This window comes from Leishmania infantum, chromosome 21 (genome assembly GCF_000002875.2).
Source record: "Leishmania infantum JPCM5 genome chromosome 21".
Lineage (NCBI taxonomy): Eukaryota > Euglenozoa > Kinetoplastea > Trypanosomatida > Trypanosomatidae > Leishmania > Leishmania infantum.
The window spans coordinates 618,256-633,255 of NC_009405.2; the positions used below are offsets into that span (position 1 = coordinate 618,256).

Below are 15,000 nucleotides of genomic sequence, written 5' to 3' on the forward strand. Positions count from 1 at the left end.
TCCCCCAACCCCAAAGTCACACACGCCCCAACCCGCGTGGCGCGATGGCAGCTGCACACACACACACACGCACGGAGCAGGAATGCGCCGACTCGATCATCTCAGCACAGTCTCCGCCTCTCTCTCTGCACACTCACCCCCCTCGCTGCGCAGGTCGCCTCACAGCCGCTTCTGTCATGCCTGTCGCCACCCCTGGTGCGTCCCTCTCCGTGTGGCACTCAGGTGCCCCACACCAGGAAGCAGCGTGAGGGCCGGGGGGTGGGATACCTTTGAGTAGCCGTGGCACTCTGCCTATCACATGGACGGCACAGGCGTGTGCGCTGTCGCCGGTCGCTCTAACTTCCCTGCGTTGCGGGCGCCGGGCCCTGCCACCACCACCAGGAGTGGCTCAGCATTGGGAAAGGTTAGGTAGGGGCTGCCGGACTGCCGTCCTCACACACGCAGAGAGTTGAAAGTGGGGGAGGGGGTGGGGCAAAGAACACAACGAAACGATGAGGTGAGCAGCAGCAAAGGAAAGCAAAAATGGGGAGGGGATGAGGCAGCAACCGGATCATCATCGCGTATCAGAGCCCACCCCCTCCGCGCCGACAGCATCTCACGAGGCGACGGCACGCAGCACACGTATACATACATGCGGGGAGAGAGGGGGGATCATAGGCGATGAGGGGCTGCAGTGCAACCGCACACAAAGACAGACGGAGACAGGCTGTGGGAGGGCTTGCAGCAGCCCGGACATCCGCTCTATAGTGCATGTTGCGCCAAGTGCACCACCAGCACGCGATGCACTCAAAGCCAAAAGGCAAAAGGAATTTCGTGAGAGCGCAGATCGGCCACGGGTAGCGCATCTGCCCCTCCCCCTTGTCTTCTCATTTGGGAGCGAAGGCGGACGACGCAGATGGTCGCCTAATCGCAGCGGCAGCTCCGTTGGTCGGAGATCCGGCAGGGTGAAGCCCAGGATGCGGCGGCCTCCTGTCCGTAGGAGCTGGGGCTGGCGCTGCCTCATCTTCCTCCTCCTCGTCCTCCTCGTCCTCCTCTTCGTACTCGGAGGTCTCCTCTTCCTCGTACTCGTACTCCTCGTCGTCCTCGTTCTCCTCGCTGGACGCCTCCACCTTTACAGCGCCGGTCTTGGCGGCTGGTGCGGGTGCTTTTGAAGGGGCCCCTTTAAAAGGGGTTGTGGCAAGGGGTGGGACGACGGGTCGCGCCAGCGCTGGCTTCGCCGCAGCGGCGCTGCTCGAATGCAGGCATGGCGTATCTGGGAGCGAGGTGGGGTCTACACGGCGTGCGAGACGACTGCCGAGCGCTGTCGCCTCTGCACCAGCAGGAGCAGCAGCAGACATGGATGAGCAAGCCCCATCAGTACCTCGAGGGATGGGGCGCTGCGGCCGCTGACGATCGGGTTGCAGCGTCGTCGACGCCTCTGGCGTTTCTTCGTCCTCTTCGGACTCTTCATCTTCCTCGTCCTCTTCGCTGGAGGCCGCGGGCCGAGTGCTGACTGGGGCCGCGGCGGCAGAGGCAGACGTTGACACTGGCACCGATTTTGGAGGGGCCAAAATGCTCGGCGACGCGGCGAGGCAGCCAGCGGCGGACTGACGACTTCGGGTGGCGGACGAGAGCGGTAGCGGTGGCGGCTGCGAGTCCGACGCGTCGGAGCCGCCGTCGTCGTAGCTGAAGGCGCCGCTGTGGTAATCGTCCCCGCCGTCCAGCGCGGCGGCGGCCACGGCAGCCGCGTTTGTGGAGAGCGGCACGAATGGCGGCAGCCCGCCACCACCGATGGCGCCGACCGATGAGCCACCACCATCAGGTAGTAGTAAAGGTTCGCTGACAACGCTGCTGCCGCCGCCAGTTCTGTTGCCTGCATAACACAAATTTCGAATCGTCTTGAGCTTCTGGTAGAAGAACTGGATCTGCTGGACCGCCAGTGTGTCGTCGTTGGCGCCGGAGACTTGCCGGAAGACAAGCCGGATCAGCACCTCCACCTCTTTCGTGGAGAAGTTAAGGTAGTCCAAGCTGGACACGATCTCATTGACCACGTCCTTGTTGAAGATGTACCGCAGAAACAGCACCGGCCGGAGGAAAAAGCGCGACACCGCCAGCCGCACGTCGCTGTCGGTCGGGAGCACCAGCTGCAGCGTGGTCTGCATAACCAGGAGGTCCGTTCGCAGTCGCACGAGACCAGCCTGCGAGATGGCCTTGTCGCGGAGGTGGGCCAGCTCCATCAAGATTAACTCGCTTGCTGGTTTGCCAGCTGTCAGGCACGTGTACTTGATCTTCTTCGCGTGGAGGTGCTGGCGAAGGATCGCGTAGAAGTTGTGCACGCGCCGCGCGTAAGCCTGGACGAACATGTCGGCGGCGCTTGACACGGCCACCACGTCGTACGACACGTCGCGCAGCTGCGGCAGAAAGAGAAACGCCAGAAACCGCGCCTCGACGGACAGGTGAAAGAGTGCGACCTGCGCAAGTGAGCAGAGGCGCACGAGGTGCCCCGACAGGCGGACCTTCTGCTGCGCCGTGTAGTCGCCGTCCACGAGCACGAAGGAGGTGGCGTCGCTGACGCGCATCTCGTGAGCAAAGCAGTAGCCCGGCACGCAGCAGTCCGTGTAGTTGCGCGCCTTACGTCGGCTCGGCCACAGGTAGCGGAGCAGCACGTCGCACAGCCACTCGGCCGAGGTGCACAGAAGGGCGAACGCGACGAGGGTACTGTCGTCGCGCACACATATGTCCCGAGGCTCCATCCGGCCAATATGTTGATCTAGCTCAGCCTCCGCGGCACCCGCGTCGCCGCCATCTCCGGGGGATGCGGCAGACGATGTCTCTAGCACGCGCATCGCCTCCAGCACGGACACTGTCGACCTGTTGTACTCGTGCCCGCTCGTCCGCTCGTCGCTGTTGAGCTCATAGTAGCGGTAGAGGTCCTGGTCAATGTACCTATGCGCGTCTAAGATGTTCTCCTCGTCCACCAGGGCAGCCCACCTGCGATTGGGCATGCCGGAAAAAGCGTCCTGGAAGGGCTTGTCCAGCAGTCGGTGGGCGAGGGTGCCGCGGCCGAGCCACTCCACCTGTCTCTTTAGGAATACCACCAGCTCCATGATGAGAGCCTCCGACGTGTTCTGCTCCACCTCCCCCGTCAGCGAATCTGGAAGGATGCGGCGCACGTCACTCACCTTCGCCAGCACCTGCCCCACGTACTGCACACACGCAAGGATGGGGTGCTGCACCTCGTCCACGACGACTGTCGGCCAAGCGCCGCTGAGGGTCTTCATCGCCGCCGGCGCCTTGCCGCTGCGCGACGTAGTGCTGCCCGCGTCTGCGGGCGGAGGAGAGGCGGACGGTGTGGCTCCTGCGGCGCTGGTGCCACCGCTGTCGCCGATGCTCATGAGTAGCAGCTGCAGCTGCTGTGAATGGAAGGCGTGCAGGGTGGGAATGTACGTGGCGCGTAGGAAGCGCTTGAAGAATCCAACGACGCACTCCTCCTCGCTCAGCAACCGGAATTCGGGAACGCGATCGCAGCTGCGGCTGTAGAACCGCGCTGCGCACTCGTAGCAGGTCAGCGCGTTCATCGCAGTAAAGACAAACCAGCGGCGCAACATGCTCGCGTGCAGCAGCACCAGCGGTGCCCCGGCCCCGCCCACGCCACCGCCACCCAGGCCGCTGTCGGTGAACGCGATGAGCTTGGCCTTGTCGCACTGCATGACGTCAAACTGGCTCGCCTGTCTTTCGCGGGCCTTTCGCATGTCTGCCTGTGCCTTCTTCACGGCGCCGACCAAGCTGAACGATACGGTGCCCGTCTCCTCCACCATGCGCAGCAGGCCGCCCGAGGCATAAGTGGATAAAAGGCGGTCCAGCGTCGTTGTGTCGTCACCCTGCTTGTCAGAGTCCAGCATGATGGTGGCGGTGCGCTGCACGCGGCTGATCAAGTTCTTCTGGCGCAGGAAGGGCAGCAGTGTGACGGCGTCGTCGGTCTCGTCCTGCGACTCCTTCGCGTCGCAGATGACGTGGAAGACAAACTCGATGTGGTAGTTCAGTTGCGACCACAGCACCTGCAGGTCCCACTCCTGCAGCAGCGCCTGCACTTCGGCCACCAACTTCATCCGCACGGCATCTCGTAGCTCAGCAGAAATGGCCAGCTGCAGCTTGCGCAGCACCGCCTCAGCAGCAGGGAAAATGGCGCGCGTCTGTGCGCACGCGCTGTCGACAAGGTTCAAAATGCTCTGCAGTGTGAGACAGGGCTTGCTCCGGCCAAACGCGAGGAAAGGGGAGGCGTCGCTCGCCGCGGTATCAGTGTTCGGCGTGACGCCGCCGGACGTCTTCAGATTCACAGGTGTCGTGGCCGCAGCAGCAGCTGCTGCTGCGGCGACATCCTTCTCCTCTGCCTCGGCCTTCAGGGATGCCAACACGGCATCGGCGTTGAAGAACTCTAAGAACTTCGCCATGGCATCACCAGCGTTGCTGTCGCCACCGCCGGCGGGAAAGGAGCGCGGCGACGACTTATCACTCTGGGCCGGTGCATCTCGCACGCACTTCTGCGCGTAGTCCAGCGCTGTCGTCAGGGTGTCGTGCAGCCACATCTTGTTTCGCAGCGGAACGTCCATGACGTTCCACTGGCGCGACGTCGCCTCCGGCACAAACGGGGCCGGCTGCACAACGAACGGGGATACAAACGGGAAGTGCGCCACTAAGACCACCTTCTGCAGATACGCCGCGTTGCGCAGAATTTTTTCCAGCTCGGTGAAGAGGGCGCCCAGCATGGAGCGCAGGTCGCGCGCCTGGATGGTGGCCACGGCTTCATCGAACGAAATGAGGTCGCAGGCGAGGTCGAGGGCGCGCACGTGCGTGCCGCGAATGGCCGCCTCCGCCTCGTCATAGCTGAGGCTCGCCCCGCTGCGTGTGCGGCGTCGCCACGCGTCATACAAGCAAAGAAAATGGGCGATAAAGCGCTCCATGCTGCGCGTCGCGCGGCTGAAAAACGTTTCGTGGCAGTGGTCTATCTTGCCCAGCAGCATTAGGCTTTTGACGCACAAGGGCACAAACTTCAGGTAGTTGCTGAACACCTGATCATCCGTCGGGTCGTCGATCAGCGTCTCGATGATTGCGGAGAGCGTGCGATCCTTCCTGGCAGGCCCGCCCACACCCGCCGTCTTCGTTGAGGCGGCAGCGGTGCCGTTGTGTGTCGCGGCGCCAAGGCCACCATCTCGGTCGACCTCACCAGCGTCATCTTCGTCGTCGTCTGGGTGGCCACTGCCGGGGGTGCCAACGCCAGCCATCTTCCAATACTTATAAATGGTGTGCTGCACGCTTGGGGCGGCCGCGTTGGTGTCCTTCGTGTCGCGCTCGCTGCTATCGAGCATCTCCTGCAGCAACTGCGCATCCGCCTCGACGAGGCGCTCATGACGAAAGACGCATGCCAACAGGTCGTCGATGATGAGGTGGTGCAGCGTCGAGATGGTAGCGTTGTGCGTGTCGCGGAGAGTCTGCACCGCGCGTACGCCTTTCAGTTCATCGCTGGCGAGTAGGCGCGCCTGCGCCTGCAGCGTCTGCACCGCCGCGAGATAGTGCCGGTTCTGCAACAGTCCCTTCACCTCTGCTTCAGCGAGAACCACCTCCTGGATGTGCTCCAACGCGTCGGCCATGAACAATGACTTGGCGGCACGCAGCCGCAGCACCTTGAGCTCTCCAGCATGACTTTCTAGCGAGACTATCGCGTCTGCTAGCTCCTTCTTGAACTGGGCCAGTGTGTCGTCGCTGCCGGAGACGGCCAGAACCATCTCGGAGAAGTCGCAGATGGCGTTGTTGAACTCCTGGTGGTGAGCGTCAATGTAGTCAGCAAGGTCCGCGTTAATCTCAGCCTCGAGGTCCTTGTAGTCTACTAAGTTGTCGTCAATCTCGTCCGGCGACGCCTCGCCGCCGGTGGCTTCCGAGGCAATGATGCCAACAACGTGTTCGTGCGGCACGAAGTCCTCGCCGAGCAGCTCTGCGTCCACGTCGTCAAAGAGGTCCTTTGTGTTCATAACGAAATCGCGATCGACGGCGGAGAGCTGATCGAGGTCCTCCTCGTCCAGCTCATCCTGGTCCTTGGCGGAGGCGGCACTGTCCGGCATCTTGGCCTTGAAGAGCTGCCGAGAGAGGTTCGCGGCGATGAGCGCGCTGCGCTGCGCATTCGAGGCAGCGATAGCGGAGCCACCGGTGCCTTTCGCCTCGGCACCGCTATTAAGATCTCCGCCGGCACCCGCAACGGGGCCGAAGCTTCTTGATGTCCCCTTCACGAACGCCGAGGCGGCAGCCTCCGCCGTTTTCGCAGGCAGTGATCGCTCTCCGCCATGGCCATCGTCGTCACTGTTATACCCCTCTTCGCTCTCTTCATACACATCGTCCTCATCGGCGTCATCTTCGTCGCTCAATGGGTGCACAACGCCTTTGTGCTGACCCACCACTGCCAGCGCTTCCGCCGCAGCGTCGGCAGAGAGTGGGAAGCGCGCACTTGCGGTGTTGGCGGAATCTCCAATGCGGCCAAAGTCGCTACCGCCGGCTCTCGGGACAGCGTTCTGTCGGAGAAGGGCGCCAGCAGTGCTACTCACCTGAATACCGCCGAGCCCCGTCGAGAAAGGGGTCGATGATCCTGGTGCCGCACCGCCGAAAGCGCCACCGGCCCCAAGACCGCCACCAGTGGCGCCCCGGTTGCTGCCTGCCGAGAAACGCCACGCACACATCGTGCGAAGTAGAAGCGGCAGCAGATCACACGCACACGCACACGCCCACAAGCACAGACAAGCACCGACAGACGGACCAAAATCCAAAGCAAGCACGAAAAAAGAAAAAAAATTGAAATCACCGCACGTGACCGAGAAGGTGTAGATGACGAGAGGAGCGGCTTTGGTGGCGAGGACAACGAGGGCATGCAAAGAATTTAGTGCGTGTATGTGTGCTTGATTAGAGGCGGGGAAAGCCAGCTTACGAAGTGTGTGTGTGTGTGTGTGTATGTGTGCCTTTATGTGTCTGACGAAGGAGGGAGACACAAGGATGTGGGGCACACACACGCCCATACAGACGTGTGTCCCTCTTTATGCAGCGCGCCACCACCGGCTCCTTGGCGGGGCCGTACAGCGCGAGAGAAGCGGAACGCGAAACCGCGTCGAAGAAGGGGGGGGCAGAGTGAGGGTGCGAGAATGCAAGGAGACGAATACAGCGCCGCGGGCACGATTAGATGTGTTCCAACGCAGCCCGTGGAGGTGGGCGAGGCCGAGAGCCACCCTCGCCGCCAAGGGTGGGGAAGGGGGACAAAGAAGTGGATGACGGCTTGCCACAGAGCCGAGCACCACCCAACGCGCGTGGATGGAGTTAATGCCACGACGCCGGAGATGCTTCATGCCGCGCATAGAGCCGCGTCCGCCGCCGCCACCGCCTGCTTGCCGTTCCAATAGTGGAGGGCCCGGCGAAGAGGGAGATTTGGAGCCGGTGGTAGTGGTGCGAGCGTGCGTCGCCCACTGACATGGCTGGAGTAACAACGCCTTTCGCGTTTCCTGCGCCAGCATCTCCGCCGGCGCTCCCAGCCTCGCCCCCCTGCCCGACGCTACGCATACGCACGCACGCGCGCAGCCAAGGCCTGTCATATCGGTGGCGCTGTGTGCGCGTGTGCCGCGGAGGCGGAGACGCGAGGAGTGCAACGACCTTTTCGCCGTCGCTGCCTTGAGTCTTTTGATTGGGTTGCTGAACTGAGAAAGTACAGAAAAGAATGATAGAAAGTGAAGAGACGCCGTCACCCCCTCTTCCCTTGGCCTGCCACCTTGTCCCACCCCCTCGCCACTAATCACCCATCACTAGCCCCCCTCCCTCGCTCACCACTATCGCCATGCTGCAGGGAACGCACACACGCATACACACACGAGACATGACAGCATGGAGCAATGATGCGCGCATGCGCGTGTTTCGGTATTTATGTGTATATGTATGTGTGTGTGGGGGATAGGGAGAGGAAGAGCGAGAGAAAGACGGAAGGAATCACGCAGGGCGGGAGAGAGGGCGCGACTAAATGGACGACGAACCCGTGATGGCGCTATGCGAATGGATACGCAAGCACATGCCAAGTACGCCATGCACGCCACGCGAGCGCCACGACATGAACAGCAAAAGCAGCAGCGCACCTTCTGCTTAGTTCTTGGCGAACTTCTTGCCCATCTTGTCGGCAGAGCTCTTCGACACCACCTCCAAGACGTTGTAGCGGATCGTCTTGCTCAGCGGGCGGCACTGGCCAATGACGACCTCATCACCTTGCTTCGGGTCGAAGGCGGGGCTGCAGTGCACGGCCAGGGACTTGTGGCGCTTCTGGTAACGCTGGTACTTCTTGATGAAGTGCAGGTAGTTGCGGCGGATGATGATGGTGCGGTGCATCTTGGTGGAGTGCACAACGCCGCGCAGGATGCGGCCGCGGATCACCACGTTGCTCGTGAAGGGGCACTTGCGATCGATGTACTTGCCGTTCAGCGCCTTCGCCGGGGTCTTGAAGCCCAGACCGATCTTCTTGGAATAGCGGATGTGGCCGGACTTGTTGACGTGCTTGCGGCTTGGGCGGTGCATGTTCTCATTCACCGCCGTCTGGCGCTGGTACGCCTTCTCGTGCTGAATGGTGGCATCCACCGCATGCGCGTGGTAGTACTGGGGCGCAACGGGCATGGTGTCTTTTAGATGATGAAGAGAGGGGTTGCTCAGAACGTCCTGAGAGCGAGAGAGCGTGTGCGCATGTGTTTGTACGCGTTCGTGGAGTCGATGGAGACCGAACACGGAGAGCGGGGAGGGAAGGAGAGGCCGTAGAGTGGTACCCCGACCGAGACATTGAGGCGCGAGGAAGACAGCTTTTGTTGGAGAAAGAGAGACAGGGGGGGGGGAGGCGGCGAGAGAGGGGGAGGGGGCGCGCACGACACAGAGAACCGAGCATGCGGCACTGAACTCGCCCAGCACGCACTGCTGTCCTCAGAAAGACGCGCCTGCACGTCACGCCTTCCTGCTAGCGCCCTCCACCACCGCCCTCTTCGGACGCACCCGGCATACGTCAGTGTCCCGCAGACCGCAAGCGCACTCAGGAGCGTTGGAGTGAGGGCATCTCCCCCTTCTTTGCAGGCACTTCAGCACACGGCACAGAAGGTGCCTCGCTCGCCCTCCACCTCGTGTGTGTGTGTGTCTTCTTGCACGCGGATCGCCGTCGAATGCAACGACACAATGGGCATGCGCCCGCCAGTGAGGGCGACGGTGTGGGACGTCATGAAGAAGACGGCAAGCAAGAAGGTGGGGGGCAGAGACTGCCACTCGCCATCGCCATGCGCACAGCATCACCAGAGGAGGCGGAGGAAGGCTGTTGCTCACGCCTCGTCGCAACGCACCGCGCTTCAGAGAGACCGATAAAGCAAGCTCGAGGGCTGATCCGGAAGGAGGAGAGGGATGCACGGCGATGCATCACGGCCTTTGCGACCGTGCCGCGGCAGGCGGCCGGGAGTTGCTGCGAAGCATACACACATACACCAGCACAACACAACACTGGAAAGCGCCCATCATCCACCGCACCGTGCGATTGCCGGTAAAAATACGAGGACCAGCAAGCGGGGCATACGCAAATCCACAGGGAGTCGTAGCGCGAGGCAGAGAAAAGAAAGGAAGAGGAGGAGGAGGGCGGGAACCATCCATGGAGCAAGTGCAGCGCCTTGACGGGACAGCAAACACACACACAGACACATGCACGCACACGCACACCCCGATCGTCAAGCAGTTTACTCTAACGCATCGGCACTATGAACGATGCTCTAAATCTATCGAAGCCACCTACCCAGAGTGCGATCCCCTGCTGATGTCGCGGCCACCCTCCCCCCTCTCCTCGTACCTTTCCACCCTTTCCTCTTCTGCCCCTACGGGCCACACTACAGGTGCACTGTGTCGTCTGTCGTCTCAGCCCCGCCCTGCAGTGGAGACGGCGGTGCCAGCATCTGGCCTCGGCTCATCTGCGCCTGCTGCCGACGATCACCGCTGTGCACGGGCGGTGGTGGCGGTGTGGTGGCGAGGTGGGCAGCCACAAGCGCTGTCGACGCTTCCGAGCCACTCATGCCGCGGACACGAAGACCGCCGGGCACACCGCCAGCACCACCTACGATGCTATAGGAAGCCTGGCCACCGCGCAGGGAGCTGTTCTTGATGTCAGCCTCCATGACAGCACCGCGCTCATCGTCCTCGTCGTCATCAACCTCGTGCAAGTCGTACCGTCCGGAGTTGGAGGACTCTATAACGGCGCCGGGGCCGCCCATCATCTCAGCCGTAGGTCCTACACGGTCACCGAGGGCACCTTCACCCACTCCCTGCTGCCGCACCTCTGGCATTTCCACCTGGTCATACTCTTCGTTCAAGGTCGGCGTTAGCGGGCGGCTGACGCTCGGGCCAAAGTGCGGCTGCTGCTGCTGGAGGTGCGCTTGCTTTTGAGGAGGCAACGGGGTGAACTGCAGCGGCGGCTGTGGCGCGTTCAGCTTCATTTCATCCTCGGAGTGCGAGCGCCGCCGCAGCGATGACGAGATGGCACTTAAGCGGTGGCCGAGTCCCTTGCGAGTGGAGTGGTGATGGCCGTGGCGGTGACGCTGTAGCGGGTCTGCCTCACCCGCCTTGACTAACTCGTTGCCGTTCACAGGGAGCGCGGCTGCTGCGTCTGCGTTGGGGCTGACGGTGGTGGCGCGGTTGTCGGCGTAGATTACCTGTGGCTGTGTGCCGCCGGCGTGTTCCTGTGACTGCGCGGCGGTGGTGGCGTCCGAGTTGCCCAGCCCGTAGTACTGCTCCATCGCCTGCCTCCACTCTTCCTGCTGCCGCTTCGCCTCACGCAGCATGAGGTCGAGCGGGTTCTTCTTCGACAAGTTCCACACCGCAAACGCCCCGTTGATCACTGTGGCAGAGATGGATATGATGTACGACACGATGAGCTCTGTGTACGGTTGTACCGAGTTGTAAAAGTGGCCGCTGGTGGACCTGTTGGCGGCGCAGTGGGTGATGTAGTCGGTCATGATTCGGTTTTCCTCCGTAATACCGAGAGTCACGACAAAACTAAGCACCATCAGCAGGATCTCCCAGGTCGTAATCATGTCCTTGCGGAAGACCACGAAGTGATAACGGATTTCGTGTGTGTTCGTCTCGAACCACAGTCGGTTCGTCGCACTCACGACCACGTGCGCGGCGGCGAGGGCAATCAGGTAGCGGATGTTCAGCACAGCACGACTCACAAAGTAGCCGACGTTATCTCTGCTCAGCGAGTACTGCACATTGTTGAAGAGGGCGTGGCGCCGGGTCACGTTGTACACGCAGCCATCTACAATGTACGGCGCCTTGAGCGAGAGAACCGAGTTGGTGAAGAAGCTGTTCGACATCGAGTTCGATGCGCCCGCGATGGTGCGGATGACGACGGAGAGAAAGCACGCCAGCTGCACAACCACAATGAACGTGTTCGCGCGCGACCACCACTTCTCTGCCGGGGTGCGCTGCAGGTGAAACGCCTGCTGGTCTTTGCTGTAGATGTGCATCTCGCCTGAACACAGAAACAAAAAGGTGGGCTATTTGAGTTTTTTGTCAGTTTCCCAGGTGCGTGCGTGTAGGAGCCTGCTTCACGCTTTTCCGCTGTCGCTGTCGGAGGCAACCTCTCTCCGTCTCTCTCTCTCTCCTTCTCCCTCTCTCGCGGTAACGCCAGACAGAGGTCGGGCCCCAGGGCAGTGAGGAAAGAGACGGAATACAGGCACAGCAACAAACGCGCTCGCACACACACGCCAGCAGAAGACAACGAGAGAGGGGGGAGAAGGGAGACGAATCTAAGTGTGCGCGTGTCGTGAAGAGACGCAGACACAACAAGACCAAGCACAGCAACAAAGAAAAAGGAAAACGAGGCGTACAAGATCACGCTTGCGCGTGGTTACCGTGATGTTGTATTGAGTAAAGAAAGCGCCGAAGGGAGGGAAGAGTGCGTTGAGGGAGTGGGGGGCGCAGGGGCAAAAGTCCCGCACGTGCACGCAGAGAGGCGATGCGGCAAGATGGCAGGTGCGCGCCCACGCTCACATTCAGGCCCAGAGCGAAACGAGACTGGTAGCGTGCCCTCACTCTTCTCTAGTCGGTACACCTCTTTCAGCCTCGATACTTCTTTCTCGACGTGTAGCACACGTCTGAGCAATAAGGACGGGTATGTTGGGGGAGAGTAGTGGTGGTGTATCGCTGTGTGCGTGTAAGTGCGCAGGTGGTTTCCGTTGGGACTTGAGGTGACGTACATGCGAGTGCGGCCATCAGGAATCGGGGGGGGGGGACAACACGAAGGGGTGAGAGCCAGCGCTCAATGAGCGGATGGGACAGAGAGGCAGAGAGAGACAGGTTGAACGGCGAGGAGAAGATGCGGTGAATGAGAGGGAGAAAGAATGAAGAGCGAGCACCCGCTGATCTTCAGGTGGGGAAGCGTAAGGTGGGGTCCCACACATGCCTGTGTGTGTGGGGGGGGCGGTACTCAAGAAAAGATCGCGAACACGTACGCAGCTACGCCTCCCTACGCCTGCAACGGTGAAGAGCAGAGCGCGGCCGAGAGAAGGGGGGAGGCAGGGAAGGGGGCGAGGGGGGAGCCGACAGCGGGAGCGGGGGAAGGAGGGGGCGGAAGGGGAGGGGGGCCCCCCGCAGGGTTGAGTTTGGCACCTGTGTTCCTTGCAGGGAGACTGTGCGTGACGGTAGTGGCGGTGGCGGCGGGCACGCTTACCAGGCTGAGATACTCTTCCTTTTGTCTGTTTTTCGTTTCTCCGCCCATTCCTCATCGACGCCCGTCACCTCAATCGCCGGTTTGTGTGCTACTGCCGTCGCACTAGCAGCGACAACAGGCAGCGAAGCGGAAAGCTTGGTGGGGCAGTTCGGTGCGCCGTCTCGCTAAGCAGAGGAGAGGCTAACGTGACCGCCGCCCAGCTCCCTCTTTCTACGAGCGCCTTCGCCTTGTTGCACTCCAGCAATCTGCAGACACCTACACAAGCACACAGAGATAGAGTGGAGAAGCCGTCACAGAGATGGCGCGCTGCCCGCCGCGCGCGCGTGCTCTCTCTTTCTGCGTGTGTGTCGGTACCACGGAACGACGGAGGCGCTTAGTGGGGGAAGACGGAGAGAGACGGGGAGGCTCCGAAAGCACAACGGCCCACCGCCAGACAGGAGGAGGAGAAGGGCGCGCAGAGCCGCAATGGGAAAACGAGCGCAAAGGCAGGGAGGGAAGGGGATGAGTGGCATCACGCATCGCAGCTGTCGGCCCCCCTTCCCCACCCACACTCACTCACACACACACACACACGCAAGCCTAAGGGCGACCCTCCCTTTTCACCGCAATGCAAGGCTTCGCCCTCGAGCCACACGCTTGCGCCCACATCAGTGAAGCGCACGCGCACCCCTGGAAAAACGCGCGCACGTACGCATCCATACCTGAGCGTAGGTGCGTAGACAAGCCGCTGCGTAGCGAATACAACGAAGCCGCCGACACGCCCACGCACACGAAAAGATGGGCATGCACACGCTGTGTGCGCACAAGCCGCTGCCGCTGCGGAGCGGCGACTACACCAGACAGAGGGCGGAATACGGAGGCGAAGAAAGCAGCGGCAGCGTCACCCTCGATCGAGATGCGCAAGGCACGGCAGCTCACTGTCGTCAATCGACTGCCGTGGGCATCACTTTCTCCCTTCTCTCTCCGCCTCGTGTCTGTTGATGCTTCTTTTCGCGATGATGGGCGTATGTTAGGCAGAAACGTATATGGGAGAAGAAAATAGAAAGTCGAAGCCGACGCGGCTAAAGAGACGAACGCGGAGGCGACCGCCGGCGTCACCCAATCACGCTCCGACAGCGCGAGTAGGTTAGGCGCAAGCGAGCGAGCGAGAGCGTGAAGGGAAGAGGGAGGGAGGAAGAGGGAGCACACAAACACACACCAAAAAAAAATGAAATCGAACACGTGCGGTTGGCGAGGTCAGAGAACTGGGGGAGAGGGAGTGAGGGAAGGGGCGGCGAGGGAAAAGGCAAAGGCAAAAGGTACGATGGATGTGGCAGGCGCAGGGAGAGGGGAGGAGGGAGGGGGTAAGCGACCCGCTACACTGGATCGCCCGTCGCCCGCTGCCCGACTCTGCGAATCGTATCGCCATCTTCTGCGCACTCTCCCCTTCCTTTGTTCCTTCGTTGTCTTTCGCGACAAGTGGGCAGTGAAAGTCATCCGCCTCCATCGTGTATATGGTGGTGGCGCAGACGATGCCGAGGCTTGACCAGAAGACAAAGAATCAAGCGCCACCGTTCGCCTCTCTTCCCACTCCACACCTCTCCTTTATCAGCAGCACACACTACACTGCCCAGCGAACACCTCCATCGCGACCACATCGGAGTGCGGGCAAGTCCGTGTGCATGAAGCATCGGCTGTGTGGGTGTGTGGATACACCTCTCGCGTCCTTTTCGCTTTTGCTGGTCTATTCTTACCGCTCTCCGCCCCCCTCTACGCGTCCCGCCGTCCGCGCGACCCACAGAAGTCCGCTGCCTGTCTGTGTCTGCATGCCCGTGTGCGTGTGTGTGGCCGAAGCACAACCTTGCTCAATGGCGTCTCGCTCCTCTTTCTTTCTCCCGCTCGCCTTTATGTGCCTGCCTCGAATCGAAACACCTACAAGGCACGCATATACAGAGCCATATACACACGCACACGCATGGCTGCGTATATCTTCACAACCTTCTCTCTTCCTAATTTACCTTTTCTGCGTTACCCCATCCGACCCCGCCCTGATCACCACGCCTCCTCGTCTCTCCGCTCTGCCGCCACCTCCAAGTCACGAGAGGACGATGAGGATCGGAGGTGGGTGGGTGTGGCAGACGAGGATCGGGGGATGGGGATGGGGGAGGGACGGCCGGGTGGATGAGGTTTCTTCTTTTTCTTTTTAGATCACAAAACAGGTACTTACAAAGAGCGTCAACACCCCAGCTCGCGCTTCTCTCCGACATGCGAAGGGAAGACGA

At 61.5% G+C, this 15,000-nt stretch overlaps 4 protein-coding genes across 4 annotated transcripts; all 4 read right to left on the reverse strand.

Moving 5' to 3' along the window:
* Positions 1-866: 866 nt before the first annotated feature.
* LINJ_21_1780 (conserved hypothetical protein) lies at positions 867-7,037 on the reverse strand (the record flags this gene model as incomplete). The annotated part of the gene is made up of 1 exon (XM_001465416.1): positions 867-7,037. One exon carries the CDS (start codon positions 7,035-7,037, stop codon positions 867-869), a length of 6,171 nt encoding a protein of 2,056 aa, XP_001465453.1.
* A 1,105-nt stretch (positions 7,038-8,142) lies between these two features.
* Positions 8,143-8,568, reverse strand: LINJ_21_1790 (putative 40S ribosomal protein S11; the record flags this gene model as incomplete). Its single annotated transcript, XM_001465415.1, has 1 exon — positions 8,143-8,568. One exon carries the CDS (start codon positions 8,566-8,568, stop codon positions 8,143-8,145), a length of 426 nt encoding a protein of 141 aa, XP_001465452.1.
* A 1,331-nt stretch (positions 8,569-9,899) lies between these two features.
* Positions 9,900-11,534, reverse strand: LINJ_21_1800 (conserved hypothetical protein; the record flags this gene model as incomplete). Its single annotated transcript, XM_001465414.1, has 1 exon — positions 9,900-11,534. The coding sequence occupies one exon, from the start codon at positions 11,532-11,534 to the stop codon at positions 9,900-9,902; it is 1,635 nt and encodes a 544-aa protein (XP_001465451.1).
* A 1,784-nt stretch (positions 11,535-13,318) lies between these two features.
* LINJ_21_1810 (hypothetical protein) lies at positions 13,319-13,438 on the reverse strand (the record flags this gene model as incomplete). Its single annotated transcript, XM_001465413.1, has 1 exon — positions 13,319-13,438. The coding sequence occupies one exon, from the start codon at positions 13,436-13,438 to the stop codon at positions 13,319-13,321; it is 120 nt and encodes a 39-aa protein (XP_001465450.1).
* Between the last annotated feature and the right edge of the window lie 1,562 nt (positions 13,439-15,000).